This window comes from Coregonus lavaretus, assembly GCF_964263955.1.
Source record: "Coregonus lavaretus genome assembly, chromosome: 9".
Lineage (NCBI taxonomy): Eukaryota > Metazoa > Chordata > Actinopteri > Salmoniformes > Salmonidae > Coregonus > Coregonus lavaretus.
The window spans coordinates 17,813,392-17,834,642 of NC_139996.1; the positions used below are offsets into that span (position 1 = coordinate 17,813,392).

Genomic DNA, 21,251 nt, shown 5'->3' on the forward strand with positions numbered 1-21,251 from the left:
TACTAGGCCTACACAATTTGTTTTGGCACAACTTAGACCAACACTAACATTCACACTATCAAAAAATAAAGATACATTCAAACTAATTCAAAAATCCAAACTAAATGTGATTGTATATGTAAACTCAGCAAAAAAAGGACCCTGTCTTTCAAAGATAATTTGTAATAATCAAAATAACTTCACAGATCTTCATTGTAAAGGGTTTAAACACTGTTTCCCATGCTTGTTCAATGAACCATAAACAATTAATGAACATGAACCTGTGGACCGGTTGTTAAGACACTAACAGCTTACAGACGGTAGGCAATTAAGGTCACAGTTATGAAAACTTAGGACACTAAAGAGGCCTTTCTACTGACTCTGAAAAACACCAAAAGAAAAATGCCCAGGGTCCCTGCTCATCTGTGTGAACATGCCTTAGGCATGCTGCAAGGAGGCATGAGGACTGTAGATGTGGCCAGGGCAATAAATTGCAATGTCCGTACTGTGAGACGCCTAAGACAACGCTACAGGGAGACAATACGGACAGCTGATCGTCCTCGCAGTGGCAGACCACGTGTAACAACACCTGCACAGGATCGGTACATCCGAACATCACACCTGCGGGACAGGTACAGGATGGCAACAACAACTGCCCGAGTTACACCAGGAACGCACAAGCCCTCCATCAGTGGAGACTGTCCACAATAGGCTGAGAGAGGCTGGACTGAGGGCTTGTAGGTCTGTTGTAAGGCAGGTCCTCACCAGACATCACTGGCAACAACGTCGCCTATGGGCACAAACACACCGTCGCTGAACCAGACAGGACTGGCAAAAAGTGCTCTTCACTGACGAGTCGCGGTTTTGTCTCACCAGGGGTGATGGTCGGATTCGCGTTTATCATCGAAGGAATGAGCGTTACACCGAGGCCTGTACTCTGGAGCGGGATCGATTTGGAGGTGGAGGGTCCGTCATGGTCTGGGGCGGTGTGTCACAGCATCATCGGACTGAGCTTGTTGTCAATACAGGCAATCTCAACGCTGTGTGTTACAGGGAAGACATCCTCCTCCCTCATGTGGTACCCTTCCTGTAGGCTCATCCTGACATGACCCTCCAGCATGACAATGCCACCAGCCATACTGCTCGTTCTGTGCGGTATTTCCTGCAAGACAGGAATGTCAGTGTTCTGCCATGGCCAGCAAAAAGGCCGGATCTCAATCCCATTGAGCATGTCTGGAACCTGTTGGATCGGAGGGTGAGGGCTAGGGTCATTCCCCCCAGAAATGTCTGGGAACTTGCAGGTGCCTTGGTGGAACAGTGGGGTAACATCTCACAGCAAGAACTGGCAAATCTGGTGCAGTCCATGAGGAGGAGATGCACTGCAGTACTTAATGCAGCTGGTGGCCACACCAGATACTGACTGTTACTTTTGATTTTGACCCCCCCCCCCCCTTTGTTCAGGGACACATTATTCAATTTCTGTTAGTCACATGTCTGTGGAACTTGTTCAGTTTATGTCTCAGTTGTTGAATCTTGTTATGTTCATACAAATATTTACACATGTTATGTTTGCTGAAAATAAATGCAGTTGACAGTGAGAGGACGTTTCTTTTTTTGCTGAGTTTAGTTACTGGTTTGTTACAAAGGGTTGTGTTCCAAGTCTTACCAGTAGAGGGAGCACGGACTAATAGTAAAATAATACTCACGCAAATGGCCATTATAAAAACATCAATTTTCACATTACACCCTTCAATTTCCATGAGTTAGTTGACCAAAAAAGAAATGAATGCTTCCTTTTTTCTGGTTAATGACAATAATATATGTCAAGAAGACTGCAGTGCACTTCTAAAGAGCATGGATGTGTATTGTGCAGTAGCCTATAATAGGAATAGATTATGGATATTACTAGATGACCAAATAGCATTTGTCCTGGTAGTCATCACAACATTGAGGTACTGTATACAAAATTAAAATTGGACTATAGGACCTGGCTCTATCTACTCTGCCTTATTCCAATAAATAAGGCTCTTTACAATGTGAGACATTGTAAATGAACAGAACAGAACAGAATAGAATAGAATAGAATAGAATAGAATAGAATAGAATAGAATAGAAGAATACTGTAGCACTCTTAAAATACTCTTGTCTTCATTAAGGCAGAGATATTTTTCACAGTTCTCTCAATGGGATTAGTCACAGACGTAATGCAGCAACAGCAGTAGGCTACATAAGCATGTCTTTGCTTTGATTTAAAATGGAACTCATCTCTGCACCAAAAAACAAACGTTATGAGCACTAAACATTAAATTAGGTTTTAAATTTAGACAAATGAGGCTAAATTTGCTTTCCAGTTGCGTGACTATTTTCTGAACTGCGATGTTCTTCCTTCTCGCCCTTTTTTTCTCCTCTGTATGGAGTAATGGTCTAATTTCAACAGCAAGATTATTCGTAATCAAATGCAACCACTTTCAAATGATGATTTTGAAAAGTATTTGTAGCCGACTTGATTCAAATCGTGGGATATCGCATGTGAAACAATAATTATGACGGCTAGGGAATGGGATGCAGACTGTAGCCTACATAATGATTCGACCATAGATTTCACACTTTATATTTGCAACCAGAGCTATTATGACAATCGGACACATAAAGAAACCAATACGGAGCAAAACTAAACACTAAACAGAAAATGCATCAATGTATCATTTTGTGATACAAAGAAGCGATAGGGTGCATGACAGTTTTGCCTCTTATCTCTCTCTTGCAAACAACAAAAGTCGCGATAATATTATTTTATACAAGACTGGTTGAACACAAACTTCAGATATAAACATATCTTACCTTCGTATACAGGGGCCATCGGTGCAAGGACTTCTGTTATTCATGGCAAAAAATAAAGCAAGATTTCTGTTCAGAACTCAATAAAAATCTGCCATCTTGAGCCACTGACAGAGTCGCTGTCTCCTGCATTACTAGCCCAGTTTATTAGTGAGAAAACATGTCTAAAATCCCATCCAGGGTTCCAAATTCGTGCTCAGTCCACGGGAAATTTATAGAGGAAGATTTCTGCAACAAAACCCCGCAGATTGTGAATAGTTTTTTGGCTCAAATGTTGAGCCAAATTGCAGGTTGACTTGAGCTAGTGTATGACATGACTGTACAAACCCTGCAAAAGTTGCAATGAGAGGAGCGGAGCGAGTTAGGTGTAGTATAGTCAATTGACTATCGAATCGATCGTAGTCATAGCATGTTAAAAACAAAAAAAAGATGCATCTCTTTGGGGCCCCATTAGTTTAGTTTTAACAGTTGCGTGTCGTGTAACTTTGTAACCATTAATTTAAAATGTTTAATGTAAATTGATATTGTGAGAAAAAGCCTAGGCATACATATACATATATTTTTTTACATATAATAGAATAGTGGGCTATAGGTTATGTATGCATGTGGATGGAGTAGCCTTAATTACTGTAGTTAAAACATAGGCCTATGCTGTTTCCGAATTTCGCTTATAACCTAAACCTAATAATTGTTTTATTAATGTCATAAAAAATCATTGCCTACTGTGCAAAATGTTGTTTTTTTTAGACCTCACTGTCTAATTTGTGTTATATATTTAAGCAACATGAAATAATAGTGTATATAGGCTAATTGCAATGAATCATTAAGCTGTAATTAAGCTATAATTAACTTCCCCAGGTTGCATCCTTATATTAAAAATAACAGTCTAACACAAATAATATCAGGTGCGTAGTAACCTAATAATTGAACCACTATTATTAGCAAAAGATCCACAGGAACAAATGCAAATGTAACATGTCACGAACTATTACGCATGAATCTGGTAACAAAGTATCTCTGGGTCTTGTTTTAGAACTGCGCATTTAATATTGTGTTGAATGATTCTGTGGGCCATTCGTCGTGCCTGTATCAAGCACTCATCATACAGTATGACGACATTAGATTTTCACAGAATGAACTAGAGGCAAAAATTATGGATATACTGACAAGATACCTGTCTCTCCGCGCTAACAATGGGAGTCGTTGTCCACAAAGCGGCACGGTGGGCTGTCTAGGTCCCACCTATCCTTTCTTTGGATTGGTGGATACATATTATAATCTATTTTTGAATATTCGATGAGGGTTGTTGACGTCAACCGCCTGTATTCAATGGAGAGAGATGCAACGTTACTAGGCTCATAACATGAATATGCATAGCCATCTCGAGACAACGCCGATATAAAGTGTTTTTCTCAAAGTTAGTACGCTCATAAAAATGTAAGCATTACGAAACATCTATTCAATCAAATAAACCTAACGTAGAAAATAAGCCATTCATTTTTTGGTTGACCAAATTCTACACTCTCTCATTGACCTCCATACAAAAACTCCTTGCTTGGTGTGCGAAACAATGGGAATACGCAACCTGCTGGAGGGAGACAGATTTTCCGCAGAGTTGGGACTCTCTCTTCCTCTTCCTCTCTGCTAGAGTTGAAGCAGGTGACAGGCTCACACAGATGTGAGTAATCTGTCATTTACCAGCAACATAAAAATTCACCTTCTGCACTATTTTCCCCAGTCACACCCCGGGACATTTTATATTTTCTTAAAGAGAAACGGGGTGTTATTTATTTGCACACTCGTCCCCTGTTGATAAGAAAATAACAATATATAGGCTATAGAACCATCATTAAATAATAAATTCAGCAGGCTATTATGGATATTTTGAATGCATGAGTCTAAAACACGTTGTGGATGAATGGATGGATGAATGCAAGACGTAATATGTGCACTGCCAACTTTACATGCACCTCGTTTGACGTTCTCATCATCCTCTCCACACAGCAACTTCTGCAGCAGATCAAATCTGATCTGAGTCACGCATACCATTGCATCCATCATTTGCAAACCTTAAACATCTAACAAAAACAATTAGAACAGAGCTTGTTCTCCATAAAGTTAGCCATAGGCCTACATAACCTAATGATATAAAATAAAGCTTTTTCAACTTTAGGGCCACAGTATAAATTACTTTAAATTAACTTGTTATACATAGCCTAGTCAAGTGCATATGCAATAGGCTAGTCTGATTTATTAAATTGACCTAATCTATATAGGCCTATTATATTGATCAACTTGTCAGCAAAGGAATGCCTTTCAATTTGACAACATATTGTTTTCCTTTACACGATTTTCCTTTCTAAAGTTAGGTGTTAGGCAGACTATATGGGAACAGCTGCTTCTGCTTGAGCAAAATAACTACCAGGGAGAAAAGCCCGCGCACAGATGTAGTCCTTCTAAAGAACTACAGTACGTATTCATCTCTTCCGCGTCAACAACAAGAAGTGGGCCAACTATAGTCTACAATCAAATAATAACGAGGTAAGTACTAAAAGGTAAATAGATACAGTAGGTCTGTGTAATTTTGTTCAAGCTGTAGTTACTGCAAGCTGCGAGTGACTGCCGTAAATGTGTCAAACTGTATCAGTTGTGATCACTTGCAACCTTCAATGACAGAATGCAACATTGTAGCATTATCAAACACCAGCCTATCGTATTATAATGCATATTTAAACATATTAAACGGTCACACATTTTGGCATGGGTTATTTGATAGCTATTCCCATATTTGTTTAACTCCAATCCTACGATCAGTCGAATTAGGCTACTTTATGTGACAGAAGCTCAATTCAATGTAGCCTTCACTTCTAAACTGGTGTCGGTCGGTATAAGGCTGTTAAGTAAGATTTATCAGTCTCTGTCAACTACATTGCTTGGACTGGACACAATCCTTAACATACATGAAATAATTGTTGAATTATATGAAAGGAAACAGGCAAAATACTATTTCAAATTGGACTAGAAAATATAATACAGTTGTATTAAGCTATACCTCATTAGACAAAAACTGTAGGCTATCTGTACAACTTAATGACTCAGAAATGTAATAATCTTATTCAGTAGTTGTCCCATTTTTCCTTAATAATTGTAGTATCCATAATTATATAAGCCATAACAGTAGTACGGTATTTTTTTTATTGAGGTTACCTTAATTTATGTCTGAAATGAATAGTTAATTTTACAAGCATGTTGTACTCTTTTGGAAATTATGGCAGAATGCATCAACACAGAGCTTGTACAGAATATTCTGGATTTCTCTCTATAGTGACATGAATTATTACATAGACCCAGACCCACATGATCATCAACTATGTCAAGGTTAACATATTGTATAAAATATCTACTGAATACTGAATGTTTCTCACAGTCACAGAAGAAGCATGGACTTTGATGTTCAATATAAAGGCTGATCGATTTTAAAAGGCAACTCCACCACTTTTCAACCTGATTATCATTATCTCCAACCCAATACCAGTGTCTACATATGTGGAAATTGTGCATTTCTACATGTTGTAGAAAAATATATAAAGTTAAAAAGTTCTACCCAATGACATCATCAAAAGTTAAAACATTTTAAAAACAGTGATTTTCAAACACTATGAGATTCGTGGTGACCTGGGGAGTAAGAACATATCCTCTCTCTGGCTAGAAACTCGTTGCAGGTTTTGAAAATCACTGTTTTTCTTACTTTTAATCCTATCCTGTGATGTCACAGAGAAGCATTTTTTAGGACCTTTCTTCTTATCTTTTTAACCACAGATCACATATGTCACACCCTGGCTATGGGACTCTAGTTGTTGAGCCAGGGTGTGTTTGTTCTATGTGGTGTGTTTCTATGTTGGGGGTTCTAGTTCGTCTATTTCTATGTTTTGCCTGAGTGACTCCCAATCAGAGGCAACGAGTGTCAGCTGTTGGCTGGTTGTCTCTGATTGGGAGCCATATTTAAACTGTCTGTTTTCCCTTTGTGTTTGTGGGTTTTTGTTCCGTGTCGGTCTTTGTTACCGTTGGACGTTACGAGTCGTTTATTGTTTTGTTCGTGCTTTAATTAAATAAAGTCTAAACATGTTCGTTCAACATGCTGCGCATTGGTCTACTTCTCTCCCTGACGATCGTGACAGAAAAACCCACCAAGACTGGACCAAGCAGCGTGTCCAGGAGCCATCACCAGGGAGATCGCTAGCAGATCTCCGTGGCAACCTCGACTGGGTCAAGCCTAGTGAGGAGCAGAGAGGGTGGACTTGGGAACAGTGGAGGAAGAGTCTCGACTGGGTCAAGCCAAAGGAGGAGCAGAATGGCTGGAGTTGGAAGCAGGAGAGCGAGAGTTGGGCGAGAAATATAGAGGCCTGGCCCACGGGGAAGAGAGACCCCCAGAAATTTTTTAGGGGGGGCTAACGCCGTGGACGACGGGCCAGCAGGAGACCGCGGCAGAGCGGCCCAGCGGATTGGCAGAGGAGGCCGCCAGGTTACGGGGGCCACTGGTCGAAGAGGGGGTGGAAGATGTAGAGGCACGGCGAGAGGTACTGGCGTGTGTTGCCAGTCCGGTCCGGCCTGTTCCTGATCCCCACGTAGGGCCAGTGGTGTGTGTTCCCAGTACGGTCCGGCCTGTTCCTGCCACTCGCACCAAGTCTACGGTGCGCATCGCCAGCTCGGCCCGGCCCATTCCTGCTCCCCGCACCAAGTCTGTGGTGCGTTTCGTCAGCCCTGTCCGGCCCGTTCCTGCTCTCCGCACCAAGTCTGTGGTGCGCGTCGCCAGCCCAGTCCGGCCCATTCCTGCTCCCCGCACCAAGTCTGTGGTGCGTTTCGTCAGCCCTGTCCGGCCCGTTCCTGCTCTCCGCACCAAGTCTGTGGTGCGCGTCGCCAGCCCAGTCCGGCCCATTCCTGCTCCCCGCACCAAGTCAGTGGTGCGCTTCGTCAGCCCGGTTCGGCCCGCTCCTGCTCCCCGCACCAAGTCAGTGGTGCGTTTCGTCAGCCCGGCTCGGCCCGCTCCTGCTCCCCACACCAAGCCAGTGGTGTGCGTCGTCAGTCCGGCACGGCCCGTGCCTGTTCCACCGGTGGCGGGTCCGGCACCGGTCAGGTGCTGCGTCACGCCGGAGCTAGAGCAATCCGCTCCACCAGTGTTCAGTTCAGCTCTGGTCAGCAGGGCCAGACCGGACCAGGGGTACTTTGGGGGGTTAGAGAAGGAGTGGGGGTCAAGCCCGGAGCCAGAACCGCCGCCGAGGAGGTATGCCCACCCAGCCCTCCCCTGTTTTGCTCTTTTTGAGGCGTGGTCGCAGTCCGCGCCTTTAGGGGGGGGTACTGTCACACCCTGGCTATGGGACTCTAGTTGTTGAGCCAGGGTGTGTTTGTTCTATGTGGTGTGTTTCTATGTTGGGGGTTCTAGTTCGTCTATTTCTATGTTTTGCCTGAGTGACTCCCAATCAGAGGCAACGAGTGTCAGCTGTTGGCTGGTTGTCTCTGATTGGGAGCCATATTTAAACTGTCTGTTTTCCCTTTGTGTTTGTGGGTTTTTGTTCCGTGTTGGTCTTTGTTACCGTTGGACGTTACGAGACGTTTATTGTTTTGTTCGTGCTTTAATTAAATAAAGTCTAAACATGTTCGTTCAACACGCTGCGCATTGGTCTACTTCTCTCCCTGACGATCGTGACAACAGATCATGAATATGAGGTTGAAAAGTGGTGGAATTGCCCTTTAACAGAGATATAAAGGCAGATGAAAAGACTTGCTCAAATGGATAATTGTTTGAAAGATCTTATTAGTCATATTTAAGAAGTTACCTTTTTAGACAAGTGCTCTGCAGATCTGTATTGACTATCTGGATGACTCCCAAAAGGCACCCGATTTATTCCCTATATAGTGCACTATTTTTGACCAGGGCCCATTGGGCTCTGTTCAAAACTAGTGTGCTATGTAGGAAATGGGCCCTGGTCGAAGTAGTGCACTATATAGGGAATAGGGTGCCATTTGGGACACAACCTATCTGTTGTGCTACATGTCTGGGGTCAGGATTGGGAGAGGTAGAGGAGGGGGAGGTAGAGGAGGGGGAGCCAGCTGTAGTGTAGAGAGAGAGGCTGTTTTCACTCTCATTATTATGCGTCAGTGGAAAAACATCTCACCCCATGTAATATAATGAAATAGCCAATACAGTGCTGAATCAGCCTAAATGTGTTGTCCTGCTGTTATCTCTCTCCACTGTGCTGCATGTTGTGTATAATTGTCTCAGTAATGATCCTCTAGTGCTCTAGTGTATAAATACAACGTAGATTACAACTGCATGCACTGTAAATATAAAACAGAAACATACGCTCCTCTGTTTATTGTGTTATGATTAAGCTTATCAATGTGCCCTAAAACCAATAAACCTGAGAAAATTGATTTTGGAAAGTTGTTTAATTTTAGTCTGGTAAACCAGACTGAATGAAGCTACGGTCGTGTCTACACTTGACACTTACAGTACATTCAACTTCTGCTATCAGAATACGAAGTCGCTTTGTGGTTTGATTGTGTTCAGATCTGGCTGACGACTTCAGGAAGTGGTCAAGGATGCATTGTGTGCTGATTTCTCCTCAGTCTGGACGCAATCAGGCTACCGAAAGCGCATACAATGGGCGACATCATCAGCACTCCTCCCACAAGTCTCCAGAAAACGTGTGTTTTGGGACAGAGCCACCTTTTCATTATACAGTGGGGGAAAAAAGTATTTAGTCAGCCACCAATTGTGCAAGTTCTCCCACTTTAAAAGATGAGAGAGGCCTGTAATTTTCATCATAGGTACACGTCAACTATGACAGACAAAATGAGATTTTTTTTCTCCAGAAAATCACATTGTAGGATTTTTAATGAATTTATTTGCAAATTATGGTTTGAAAATAAGTATTTGGTCAATAACAAAAGTTTCTCAATACTTTGTTATATACCCTTTGTTGGCAATGACACAGGTCAAACGTTTTCTGTAAGTCTTCACAAGGTTTTCACACACTGTTGCTGGTATTTTGGCCCATTTCTCCATGCAGATCTCCTCTAGAGCAGTGATGTTTTGGAGCTGTCGCTGGGCAACACGGACTTTCAACTCCCTCCAAAGATTTTCTATGGGGTTGAGATCTGGAGACTGGCTAGGCCACTCCAGGACCTTGAAATGCTTCTTACGAAGCCACTCCTTCATTGCCCGGGCGGTGTGTTTGGGATCATTGTCATGCTGAAAGACCCAGCCACGTTTCATCTTCAATGCCCTTGCTGATGGAAGGAGGTTTTCACTCAAAATCTCACGATACATGGCCCCATTCATTCTTTCCTTTACACGGATCAGTCGTCCTGGTCCCTTTGCAGAAAAACAGCCCCAAAGCATGATGTTTCCACCCCCATGCTTCACAGTAGGTATGGTGTTCTTTGGATGCAACTCAGCATTCTTTGTCCTCCAAACACGACGAGTTGAGTTTTTACCAAAAAGTTATATTTTGGTTTCATCTAACCATATGACATTCTCCCAATCCTCTTCTGGATCATCCAAATGCACTCTAGCAAACTTCAGACGGGCCTGGACATGTACTGGCTTAAGAAGGGGGACACGTCTGGCACTGCAGGATTTGAGTCCCTGGCGGCGTAGTGTGTTACTGATGGTAGGCTTTGTTACTTTGGTCCCAGCTCTCTGCAGGTCATTCACTAGGTCCCCCCGTGTGGTTCTGGGATTTTTGCTCACCGTTCTTGTGATCATTTTGACCCCACGGGGTGAGATCTTGCGCGGAGCCCCAGATCGAGGAAGATTATCAGTGGTCTTGTATGTCTTCCATTTCTTAATAATTGCTCCCACAGTTGATTTCTTCAAACCAAGCTGCTTACCTATTGCAGATTCAGTCTTCCCAGCCTGGTGCAGGTCTACAATTTTGTTTCTGGTGTCCTTTGACAGCTCTTTGGTCTTGGCCATAGTGGAGTTTGGAGTGTGACTGTTTGAGGTTGTGGACAGGTGTCTTTTATACTGATAACAATACATATATTGTCACGGTTCAGACAGACGACCAGAGGACCACAATTGCGTCACACCAGAAAGTTTATTAAAACTTAAGGGAAAAGGGAAGTAGGGAGTGAATGAAGGCTCCAGGGGTAACAGGGATCCCGTCCAATGCGCTGGGTCTGTGCCCCCCCCAGTGGCAGCGATGCGTCCTATGAAGCCGGTGGTGGGTGGTCCAGAAGTCCTGGGGGGGGGGGAGACACAGACACAACAGGGCGGAATGAAACAAGGCAGCAGTACAGTTCAAGGGAAATCCAAAATACGTAGTAGCAAGGCAGAAGGCTGGTCAGAGTTACCGGGATTGAAGAGTAGTCAGGAGTCGTTATGGCAGAAGCAGGTCTGGATCTCCTGGGGCAGAAGAGTATCCAAAAATTCAGGCAGGTCCGGGGTCACAAAACCAGGGTGAGCCAGAAGCGCGAGCAAACAGGTTCCGGGTGTGAGCTTTGCAGACGATCTGACACCGGAGAGCTGAAAGACAGGGCCTTAAATACTGGGAGAGGTAGTGGGTAATGCAGCGCAGCTGGCAGAGTAATTAGAGCAGAGCAGAGCAGGGACAGGTGGAGCTAGTTAGGCTGAGTAGAGAGAGAGGTGAGCAGAGTGGAAGAAAATAAAGGTGGTAACCCGGTGGAGTGAGAGGCTCATGACAGAACCCCCCCCCCAAGGGACGGCCCCAGAAGTCCCAAGAGCAACACCACGCCGGGCGGGAGGAGGGGAGCCGGAAGAGGGCTAGAACTCCTCCGAACGGTCCGAGTGAACGTCCTCATCCTCGGAGGAAGCCGGAGGGCCGTGGTCGGGAGATGGGACAGGTCCCGAGACAGGATCAGGCACAGGACAGGAAGCCGAGCGGGCAGGACGGTTAGGGACCCCTCTGGGGCGGCCCCTACGGATTGCAGGTTGATCAGGATGCCGTTGGTGGAAAGCGGTGATGAGAGTCCTATCCACAATCCGACTAGCTGGCACCCAGGTCCTTTCCTCAGGTCCATAGCCCTCCCAGTCAATGAGGTACTGGAGACCCCTACCCCTCCGTCTGGACCGAAGCAGGCGGCGGACGGTGTAAACCAGACCACCATCGACGAGCCGTGGAGGAGGAGGACAAGGCGCAGCAGGGACCAGCGGACTCTCATGGATGGGCTTAATCTTAGACACATGGAAAGTGGGGTGCACCCTCAGGGAATTAGGCAGTTGGAGCCGGACAGCAGTTGGGCTAATCACTCTTATGATAGGGAATGGGCCAATGAACCGAGGTGCCAGCTTCTGCGACTCCACCCTGAGTGGCAGGTTCTTCGATGACAACCACACCCTTTGACCAACATGGTAGGTGGGAGCAGGAATTCTCCGACGGTTGGCCCCGGTAGTGTAGCTGGCAACGGATCTGAGGAGTGTGGCTCGGGCTTGTGACCAGGTGCGGCGACATCGACGGGCAAAAGCAAGTGCAGATGGGCAAGTAACCTCCTCTTCCTGGCTGGCAAATAGAGGAGGCTGGTATCCATAAACACATTGGAAAGGGGACATACCGATGGCAGAGCAGGTCAGAGAATTGTGTGCGTACTCCACCCATGTCAATTGCTGCGACCAGGAGTGGGGGTTGCGTGAAGTCATGCATCGCAGTGCCTTCTCGAGCTCCTGATTAGCCCGCTCTGACTGCCCATTGGATTGGGGATGGAATCCGGAAGTCAGACTGACTGTGGCTCCCAGCAGGTGACAGAACTCCTTCCAAAAAGCGGAGGAGAATTGTGGACCACGGTCAGAAACTACATCCTTTGGCAGTCCATGGATCCGGAAGACGTGTTCCAGGACCACCTGGGCGGTCTCCTTGGCGGTTGGGAGCTTGGGGAGGGGAATGAAGTGTGCCATCTTGCTGAAACGGTCAACTATGGTGAGAATGACGGTCATGCCCCTTGAAGGGGGCAGCCCCGTGACAAAGTCAAGGGCGATGTGAGACCAGGGACGTCTGGGCACAGGCAGGGGCTGCAGCAATCCGGCTGGGGGCTGGCAGGACGACTTGTGTTGGTTGCAGATGGGGCAGGCTTGGACGAATTCCCGTACATCCTTTCTCAGAGAGGGCCACCAGAACCTCTGGGCGAGCAGGTTGTAAGTGCGGGTGGAGCCAGGGTGACAAGCTAGGCGGGAGTCATGTCCCCACTGAACGACCTGGGACCTCAGGTCTTCGGGGACAAAAAGGCGGTCAGCTGGGCAAGTGCTGGGACCTGGCTGGTTACGGAGAGCCTCCAGCACCTGTTCCTCAACAGCCCAGGTCAGAGCTGCAACGATGCAGGGACTTGGCAGAATCGACACAGGGTCCTTGGAGGGGGTGTCATCCTTCTGGAATTGACGGGAGAGGGCGTCTGGCTTGGTGTTACGTGATCCAGGCCGGTATGACAGAGTGAAATTAAACCTGGTGAAGAACAGGGCCCAGCGGGACTGCCTGGAGTTCAACCGTTTGGCCGTGCGGATGTACTCCAAGTTCTTATGATCGGTCCAAACGAGAAATGGAATGGTGGACCCCTCCAGCCAGTGACGCCACTCCTCCAAGGCAAGCTTCACAGCCAGCAGCTCACGGTTCCCTATGTCGTAATTGCACTCAGAGGGGGACAACCGACGTGAGAAAAAGGCACAGGGATGGAGCTTCCTATCCTCCGCAGCCCACTGAGAAATCACAGCACCAACTCCCACATCCGAGGCGTCCACCTCCACAATGAATTGCCGGTCCACATCAGGCATCTGGAGGATGGGAGCGGAGGTGAACCTCACCTTGAGGGTACTGAAGGCTTTGTCGGCTGCTGGGGTCCAGGTGAAGGGTTGCTTGGTGCTGGTTAGAGCAGTGAGAGGGGCAGCAACGGTACTGTAGTTCCGGATAAACTTTCTATAGAAGTTAGCAAACCCCAGAAACTGTTGCAGCTTCTTTCTGTTCTCCGGAACTGGCCATGAAGTGACTGCTGATACTTTGGCAGGATCCATTTGGATACTTCCCTCTGCCACTATGTACCCCAGGAAGGCCACTGTCTTGACGTGAAACTCACATTTCTCTGCCTTGGCGTAGAGGGAATTCTCCAGAAGACGATGAAGGACTTGTTGGACATGGCGGGTGTGTTCAGACAGGTTTCTGGAGTAGATTAAGATGTCATCCAGGTAAACGAAGACAAACCTGTTTAACATGTCCCGCAGTACATCATTCACTAGAGCCTGGAACACAGCAGGAGCATTGGTGAGGCCAAAAGGCATAACCAGATACTCGTAGTGGCCTGTTGGTGTATTGAATGCGGTTTTCCATTCATCTCCCTCCCGGATCCGCACTAGGTGGTAAGCGTTTCTGAGATCCAACTTGGTAAAAACAGTGGCTCCCTGGAGCAACTCAAAAGCAGAGGTGAGCAGAGGCAGAGGGTAACGGTTTTTCACTGTGATGTCGTTGAGTCCCCTGTAGTCGATGCAGGGGCGAAGAGATCCGTCCTTCTTCCCCACAAAGAAGAAGCCAGCACCAGCAGGAGATGAAGATGAACGGATTAATCCTGCGGACAGAGAGCCATTGATGTAGTCCTCCATGGACTTTCTTTCAGGAGCAGACAACGAATAAAGACGACCCTTTGGAGGGGCTGTTCCAGGGAGGAGGTCGATGGCACAGTCGTACGGTCGGTGAGGGGGCAGAGATGTGGCTCTTGCTTTGTTAAACACCTCTCTGAGACCATGGTAGCATTCTGGGACATTGGAGAGGTCAGGAGCGGAGTTAGTAGGTACTGGCCGAGGGGGTAGTGCGGCAGCAAGCAGGCAGGTTCGGTGGCAGTCCTCTCCCCACTCCCTGATCACCCCGGTCACCCAGTCGAGCTGAGGGTTGTGCCGGCGGAGCCATGGGTAACCCAGGATGAGGGGTTGGCCTGGAGAGGGGAGCAGGTGAAACTGGATAGTTTCTTGATGGTTTCCGGACAGACCCATCGAGACCGGGGCCGTGACATGAGTGACCGATCCGAGTAAGTGTCCGTCCAGTGCCCGGGCAGGAATAGGAGGTGTCAAACGGAGGTTCTCCAGTCCCAGTTGGCGTGCCAGCTTGATGTCCATTATGTTGGCTTCGGCGCCAGAATCCACCAGAGCAGCCAGGGTGTGAGTTGAGTCAGAGAGGCGGAGGTGAACTTGCAGCAGGGGTTTGCGGTCGGAGGACTGGATGGTCATTGAACTCAACCGGACTCCCCCTATGCCCGGTGAGCTTCGGCCCTTTAAAGGGCAGGTTACCACACGATGTCCATCACCTCCACAATAGAGGCAGAGGTTTGAGGTGAAGCGGCGCTGGCGCTCTGCAGGAGTGAGAGAGGCTCGCCCAATCTCCATAGGCTCAGACTGATCAAGCTGACCTGGGTGAGTGGCAGTAGATGACAGGAGCCCAGTCGGATCTCTCCGAATGCCGGTAGTAGGTGGACCTTGGCGCCCCCTCTCACGACGACGGGTCTGTATCCTTCTGTCGATCCTGACAGTCAGTGCGATGGCTTCATCAAGAGTGGAAGGCAGTTCATGGGAGACCAACTCGTCCTTGATATAGTCAGCCAAACTATGGAAGAACGCGTCCACCAACGATGGTGTGTTCCAAGAACTTCGTCTAGCCAGGGTTCGGAAGTCGATGGAATGGTCTGCGACTGTACGTCTGCCTTGTCGAATACTGAACAGTTCACGAGACGCCTCTGCGGTTGGTGAATCCAGGTCAAACACCTTCAGCATCTCCTCAGCAAACAGGTCGAAGGTTGCACATGCGGGGGTTTGACGTTCGAACTCTGCTGTTCCCCAGAGTCGAGCTCGGCCCGTCAGGTGAGTGATGGCATACCCAACTTTAGCCCCCTCCGTGGCGAAGGTCCTTGGCTGCAAGGAGAACTGAAGTCGGCAGCTAGTCAGGAATGGCCGGACCTGGGTTGAATCGCCGTTGAACCGCTCGGGGTTTCCAATCTTGGGTTCCGGAGCAGCGGCTGCAATGACCGGGGCAGGTAACTCGGGGGCAGGGCTGGTGGGCAGACTGGCTGGGGTAAGGTTGGTGAGGAGTTGAATGATCATGGCGAGTTGTTGTTGCTGCTGCTGGAACTGCTGCTCATGCTCATCGGTTTCCATGTCGGGGAAAGTGTGCGCTGAGTCCATAATGGTCAGATCGTACTGTCACGGTTCAGACAGACGACCAGAGGACCACAATTGCGTCACACCAGAAAGTTTATTAAAACTTAAGGGAAAAGGGAAGTAGGGAGTGAATGAAGGCTCCAGGGGTAACAGGGATCCCGTCCAATGCGCTGGGTCTGTGCCCCCCCCAGTGGCAGCGATGCGTCCTATGAAGCCGGTGGTGGGTGGTCCAGAAGTCCTGGGGGGGGGGGAGACACAGACACAACAGGGCGGAATGAAACAAGGCAGCAGTACAGTTCAAGGGAAATCCAAAATACGTAGTAGCAAGGCAGAAGGCTGGTCAGAGTTACCGGGATTGAAGAGTAGTCAGGAGTCGTTATGGCAGAAGCAGGTCTGGATCTCCTGGGGCAGAAGAGTATCCAAAAATTCAGGCAGGTCCGGGGTCACAAAACCAGGGTGAGCCAGAAGCGCGAGCAAACAGGTTCCGGGTGTGAGCTTTGCAGACGATCTGACACCGGAGAGCTGAAAGACAGGGCCTTAAATACTGGGAGAGGTAGTGGGTAATGCAGCGCAGCTGGCAGAGTAATTAGAGCAGAGCAGAGCAGGGACAGGTGGAGCTAGTTAGGCTGAGTAGAGAGAGAGGTGAGCAGAGTGGAAGAAAATAAAGGTGGTAACCCGGTGGAGTGAGAGGCTCATGACATATATATCACAACAATTTATTTTAAATACAAATGTTACATTTTGGGGATTGTGAAAACTGCTTTATGAATGAAATACAGTTAAGTAATGAGTCATTAGTCCATGTCCTTAGTAGAGTGATCTTCAAATATAACATGTACACTTCTGTATGGCAAAGCAGCATGGTGTGTGTGTGTGTGCTGTCACCTAAGATAAGTGTGTCAGTGAATGTGAATATCTAGTAATTAGCTCAAACAGGTGCCATTAATACAGGTAATGAGTGGAGGACAGAGGAGCATCTTAAAGAAGAAGTTACAGGTCTGTGAGAGCCAGAAATCTTGCTTGTTTGTAGGTGACCAAATACTTATTTTCCACCATATAATTTGCAAATAAATTCATAAAAAATCCTACAATGTGATTTTCTGGATTTTTTTTCCTCAATTTGTCTGTCATAGTTGACGTGTACCTATGATGAAAATTACAGGCCTCTCTCATCTTTTTAAGTGGGAGAACTTGCACAATTGGTGGCTGACTAAATACTTTTTTTCCCCACTGTAATGTTGGAGGAAATATGTTCCTAGCATGTGAGGAACGTGTTTGCTGGCCTCATAAATGCTAGCCAGCTAGCTAATATTTATAAACAAATATTTTTTGTTTAACCCGTTTGCAATTCCTCATATTCATTATCTCTAGCTACAGAGGTTAGCTGGCTAGTTAGCTACAGTAGTTAGCTACTGCCATCAGTTGTTGTTGTGTTATTGTCATATTTTGCCTATTCCACCGTTTGTAGAATGCATACTGTCATTTGAATATAGTGCGGGTAAAGGGAATCCGGACACACTGCGGACATGGTCGATACATTTAAATGTAGGTGTAGATGCATGACGCGTTCAGAATTCCATGATCAGAACTCTATGATCAGAATACTAAAGCTGCATGAACTATCAAGTCTAGACATGGCCTAAATTAGTTTGGTTTCCAAGCTATTGTGATTAAGGTTCAAAGTGTAATAAACTGCTTTAATGTGGTTATCATATATTTCAGAGGAATTTACCATTGAAGAATAACTGGTTTGTAGATACACCTACAGTATATTCTGTCTTAAAGGGGCAATCCGCAATTCAAACAGTTACAAAGGTGACACCCTGCAACTGTTTTTGTAAACAGCTGAGGGATGGGGTAGGAAAAATGTAACAACTCTCAAATTCATAGACAGAGCTGTGGATGCAAGGAATGACTATCCATGATATTAAAATTATAGTTTTAACTAAGTTTTGAGGCTATATAGTGTTTAAGTTTACAATTGCATTGTTCACAAACATTGGAGTAAAATAAACTTATATTTTAGGTTCTGGTAGGATTTGACAGTTGAACTAAGCTCATGAGACATAAGTTATAGTCTTCAAGAATCAATCGGTATCATTCATTAAAAAGTAAAACCATTTATGTATCAATCGCAGATTGCCCATTTAAGTTATAAAAACAGTGACTTTATGTATAATTAGCTATGAACCTGTGTGATGTATAGGTCACGATGTTCTGGTTTATGGTAGGAAGATTTTAATTTATACTGAACAAAAATATAAACGCAACATGTAACGTGTTGGTCCCATGTTTCATGAGCTGAAATAAAAGATCCCAGAATTGTTCCATACGCACAAAAAGCTTATTTCTCTAAAATGTTGTGCACATATTTGTTTACATCCCTGTTAGTGAGCATTTCTCATTTGGCAAGATAATCCATCCACATGACAGGTGTGACATATCAAGAAGCTGATTAAACAGCATGATCATTACACAGGTGCCCACCTTGTGCTGGGGAAAATAAAAGGGGACAAATAAAAGGCCACTCTAAAATGTGCAGTTTTGTCACACAACACATGTCTCAAGTTCTGAGGGAGCGTGCAATTGGCATGCTGACTGCAGGAATGTCCACCAGAGCTGTTGCCAGATAATTGAATGTTCATTTCTCTACCATAAGCCGCCTCCAACGTTGTTTTAGAGAATTGGCAGTTGGCAGTACGTCCAACCGGCCTGACAATCGCAGACCACGTGTAACCACGCCAGCCCAGTACGTCCACATCCGGCTTCTTCACCTGCGGGATCATCTGAGACCAGCCACCCGGACAGCTGATGAAACTGAGGAGTATTTCTGTCTGTAATAAAGCCCTTTTGTGGGGAAAAACTCATTCTGATTGACTGTGTCTGGCTCCCCAGTGGGTGGGCCTGGCTCCCCAGTGGGTGGGCCTGGCTCCCAAGTGGGTGGGCCTGGCTCCCAAGTGGGTGGGCCTAGGCCCACCCATGGCTGCGCCCCTGCCCAGTCATGTGAAATCCATAGATTAGGGCCTAATGAATTTATTTCAATTGACTAATTTCCTTATATGAACTGTAACTCCGTAAAATCTTTGAAATTGTTGCATGTTCTGTTAATATTTTTGTTCAGTATAGATACATTTCTACCAGATTAGATGACTGTTTTGAATCATGTAATTAACTCTATGACATTCTCGTAGATCTGAGGGGTATACTACAAAGCAGGACCAATGAGTTAGCCAGCTAACTTTGATTAACAGCCAAAAATAACTATTGATTTTATGGTTCATTAAGAAAGCTATTTCTTAGATATATGTTTTTGGTTGTTATGAAAAATCCATGCAGTATTTTTCTTGATTAATATACAAGATAATATTAAATACACTTAATCTTTCCTAATTTCAGGAGGCTAATGTAAGTCGTGAACTGTTATTGTTTTATTGTTCTGCTTGTGTGCAAATGTCCTTGTGGTTTCTGTTGGTATGCAGTGTGGTGATGTTCCTGCTTATGAAAAGAAAGTGGGTTACTGTGAAACAGACTAGTTTATCTGTAAACACAGTTAGATTAATCTGACAATGATTTTTCCACTCGTCTGCTTTTTTGAGTTATGAGCCATGCACAGCTCAAGCATAACCAAATGCACAGTAAAGGCACAGATAAGCAATCAATGCTCAAACATAGCATATTTATTTTTCACCAACTGTGTTTCATACGTCACAAAATTCAGAAACACAGAACACTGGCATTCTATCTGCTTAGTCTCTGTCTATTGACCTGTACATGCTTTTCCAGAGTGTACTGTTCTTCTATCTTTAAATGTCCTTTTTGTGTTGCTCCAATGTCCTGTCTGTGCCACACATTGAGTGTGACTGAATGTGACTCAGTGTGTGATCATCTGGCCTGTATGTTCCTCTCAGAGGGTTGATCATTCAGTAACACATTGTTCCAGAGGAAAGGGCAGACAGGACAGAGGAGGCTCTCAGCCTCAGGGCTCTCTCTAAGCAGGGGAGGGGAAGGGTGAAGAGCTAGCAGGAGGTTTGGACAAAGCTTCTGCTGAAATGAATCATTGAAGGAGAGGTGAATGTTACCTTGGAAACCACAAACCTGCAGAGTTTGAGAGAGTTGAAGTAGGCCCAGTGCACTGAATATGTGTTTTTCTTATGTAGTGACATGTGCGTCAATCTACAGTAAGTAATATAATAATTTAAAAAAACACAAAAACAAAGCAGGCCTAAGCACTCAAAATAAATGCACAAACTGAAGGAAAATAACTTAACTTGATTAACAAACGTAGGCTAATGACAGGAGGGTAATTTAATAATAACAGGACTCGTGATTAACATTTATACCAACATTAAAATCTTGGTATAAAGTTAGGCTTGTTGGACCAGATGGGTGATCGTAAGTCATGATTAGCCTAATTCAAGAGCAACTGTCGCCATTACATAACCTGGCTAGGTATAACTTGTTTGTATTTTACAAGCACCTTTCACCTGCTTTCTGTTCATGTCTTAAGTCATGATCTTGTCTATTTAAATGCTTTGACTTCTCATTGCAGCCCCATACATAGGCCTATTCACACACACACCTTCTCTTCTCTCCATAGGAGCTCTTTGGCCGGTGGTAGTTTTGGCCTGAGTTGGTGATCGGCATCATGGAGGTGGTTATGAACATTCTCAAGACACCAGCGCCAAGTGGGGTGTCTGTGACCCTGGGCCTGTTCATGATCTTCCTGGCTCTGCTGTACTGGTAAGACAATGTCTAGTCTAGGTCAATAGAACAGATCCAAAACTCAGTATGTATTGTATACAGATGTGTCATGTGTGTATGTTGGTACTGTATGTTCTTTTCAGTCTAGTTGGGCTATAAACTAATATGATCCCACTATGGAAAGGGCAGACTCTCACGATCACAATGGTGTTCTCCGTTTTCTACAACCCCTACAAGTGTCACGGGACTCGTCTGAAGGTAACCCGGTACCGTAAAAAAAAAAAAAATGGAAGTATGGAAGTAGTTTTGTGCCAACAAAATGTGGGTTAAATATGTGTCAAACATATTTAAAACAATTTTAAAAACATGTTTGAATATTTTGGGGGGATACCTACAGGGGTCCTTAAATTCAAAATCAAATAGCTAAACGATCCATGATAGCTTAGTAGTTAGTTCACAGAAGCTGGCATATTTTACATTTACATTTTAATCATTTAGCAGACGCTCTTATCCAGAGCGACTTACAGTTAGTGAATACATATTATTTTTTATTATTATTATTATTTTTTTTTATACTGGCCCCCCG

The 21,251-nt window shown here is 45.4% G+C and overlaps 2 protein-coding genes across 10 annotated transcripts in view; one reads left to right on the plus strand and one right to left on the minus strand.

Moving 5' to 3' along the window:
* Positions 1-3,138, minus strand: part of LOC311135464 (homeodomain-interacting protein kinase 2-like) — a 113,344-nt gene extending 110,206 nt beyond the window's left edge. For all 9 annotated transcript variants that reach the window (XM_084169437.1, XM_084169435.1, XM_084169434.1 and 6 more), the window contains exon 1: positions 2,821-3,138. In XM_084169437.1, coding sequence (XP_084025563.1) covers positions 2,821-2,839 — 19 coding nt within the window. In that variant the 5' untranslated portion in view covers positions 2,840-3,138. The remainder of the gene's footprint in view (positions 1-2,820) is intronic.
* Positions 3,139-5,276: 2,138 nt separating this feature from the next.
* The window catches only part of LOC311135141 (thromboxane-A synthase-like), a 140,252-nt gene continuing 124,277 nt past the window's right edge, over positions 5,277-21,251 (plus strand). Inside the window, exons 1-2 of the mRNA XM_084169035.1 lie at positions 5,277-5,358; positions 20,562-20,704. Of these exons, the coding sequence (XP_084025161.1) occupies positions 20,610-20,704 (95 nt within the window). The 5' untranslated portion in view covers positions 5,277-5,358; positions 20,562-20,609. The remainder of the gene's footprint in view (positions 5,359-20,561; positions 20,705-21,251) is intronic.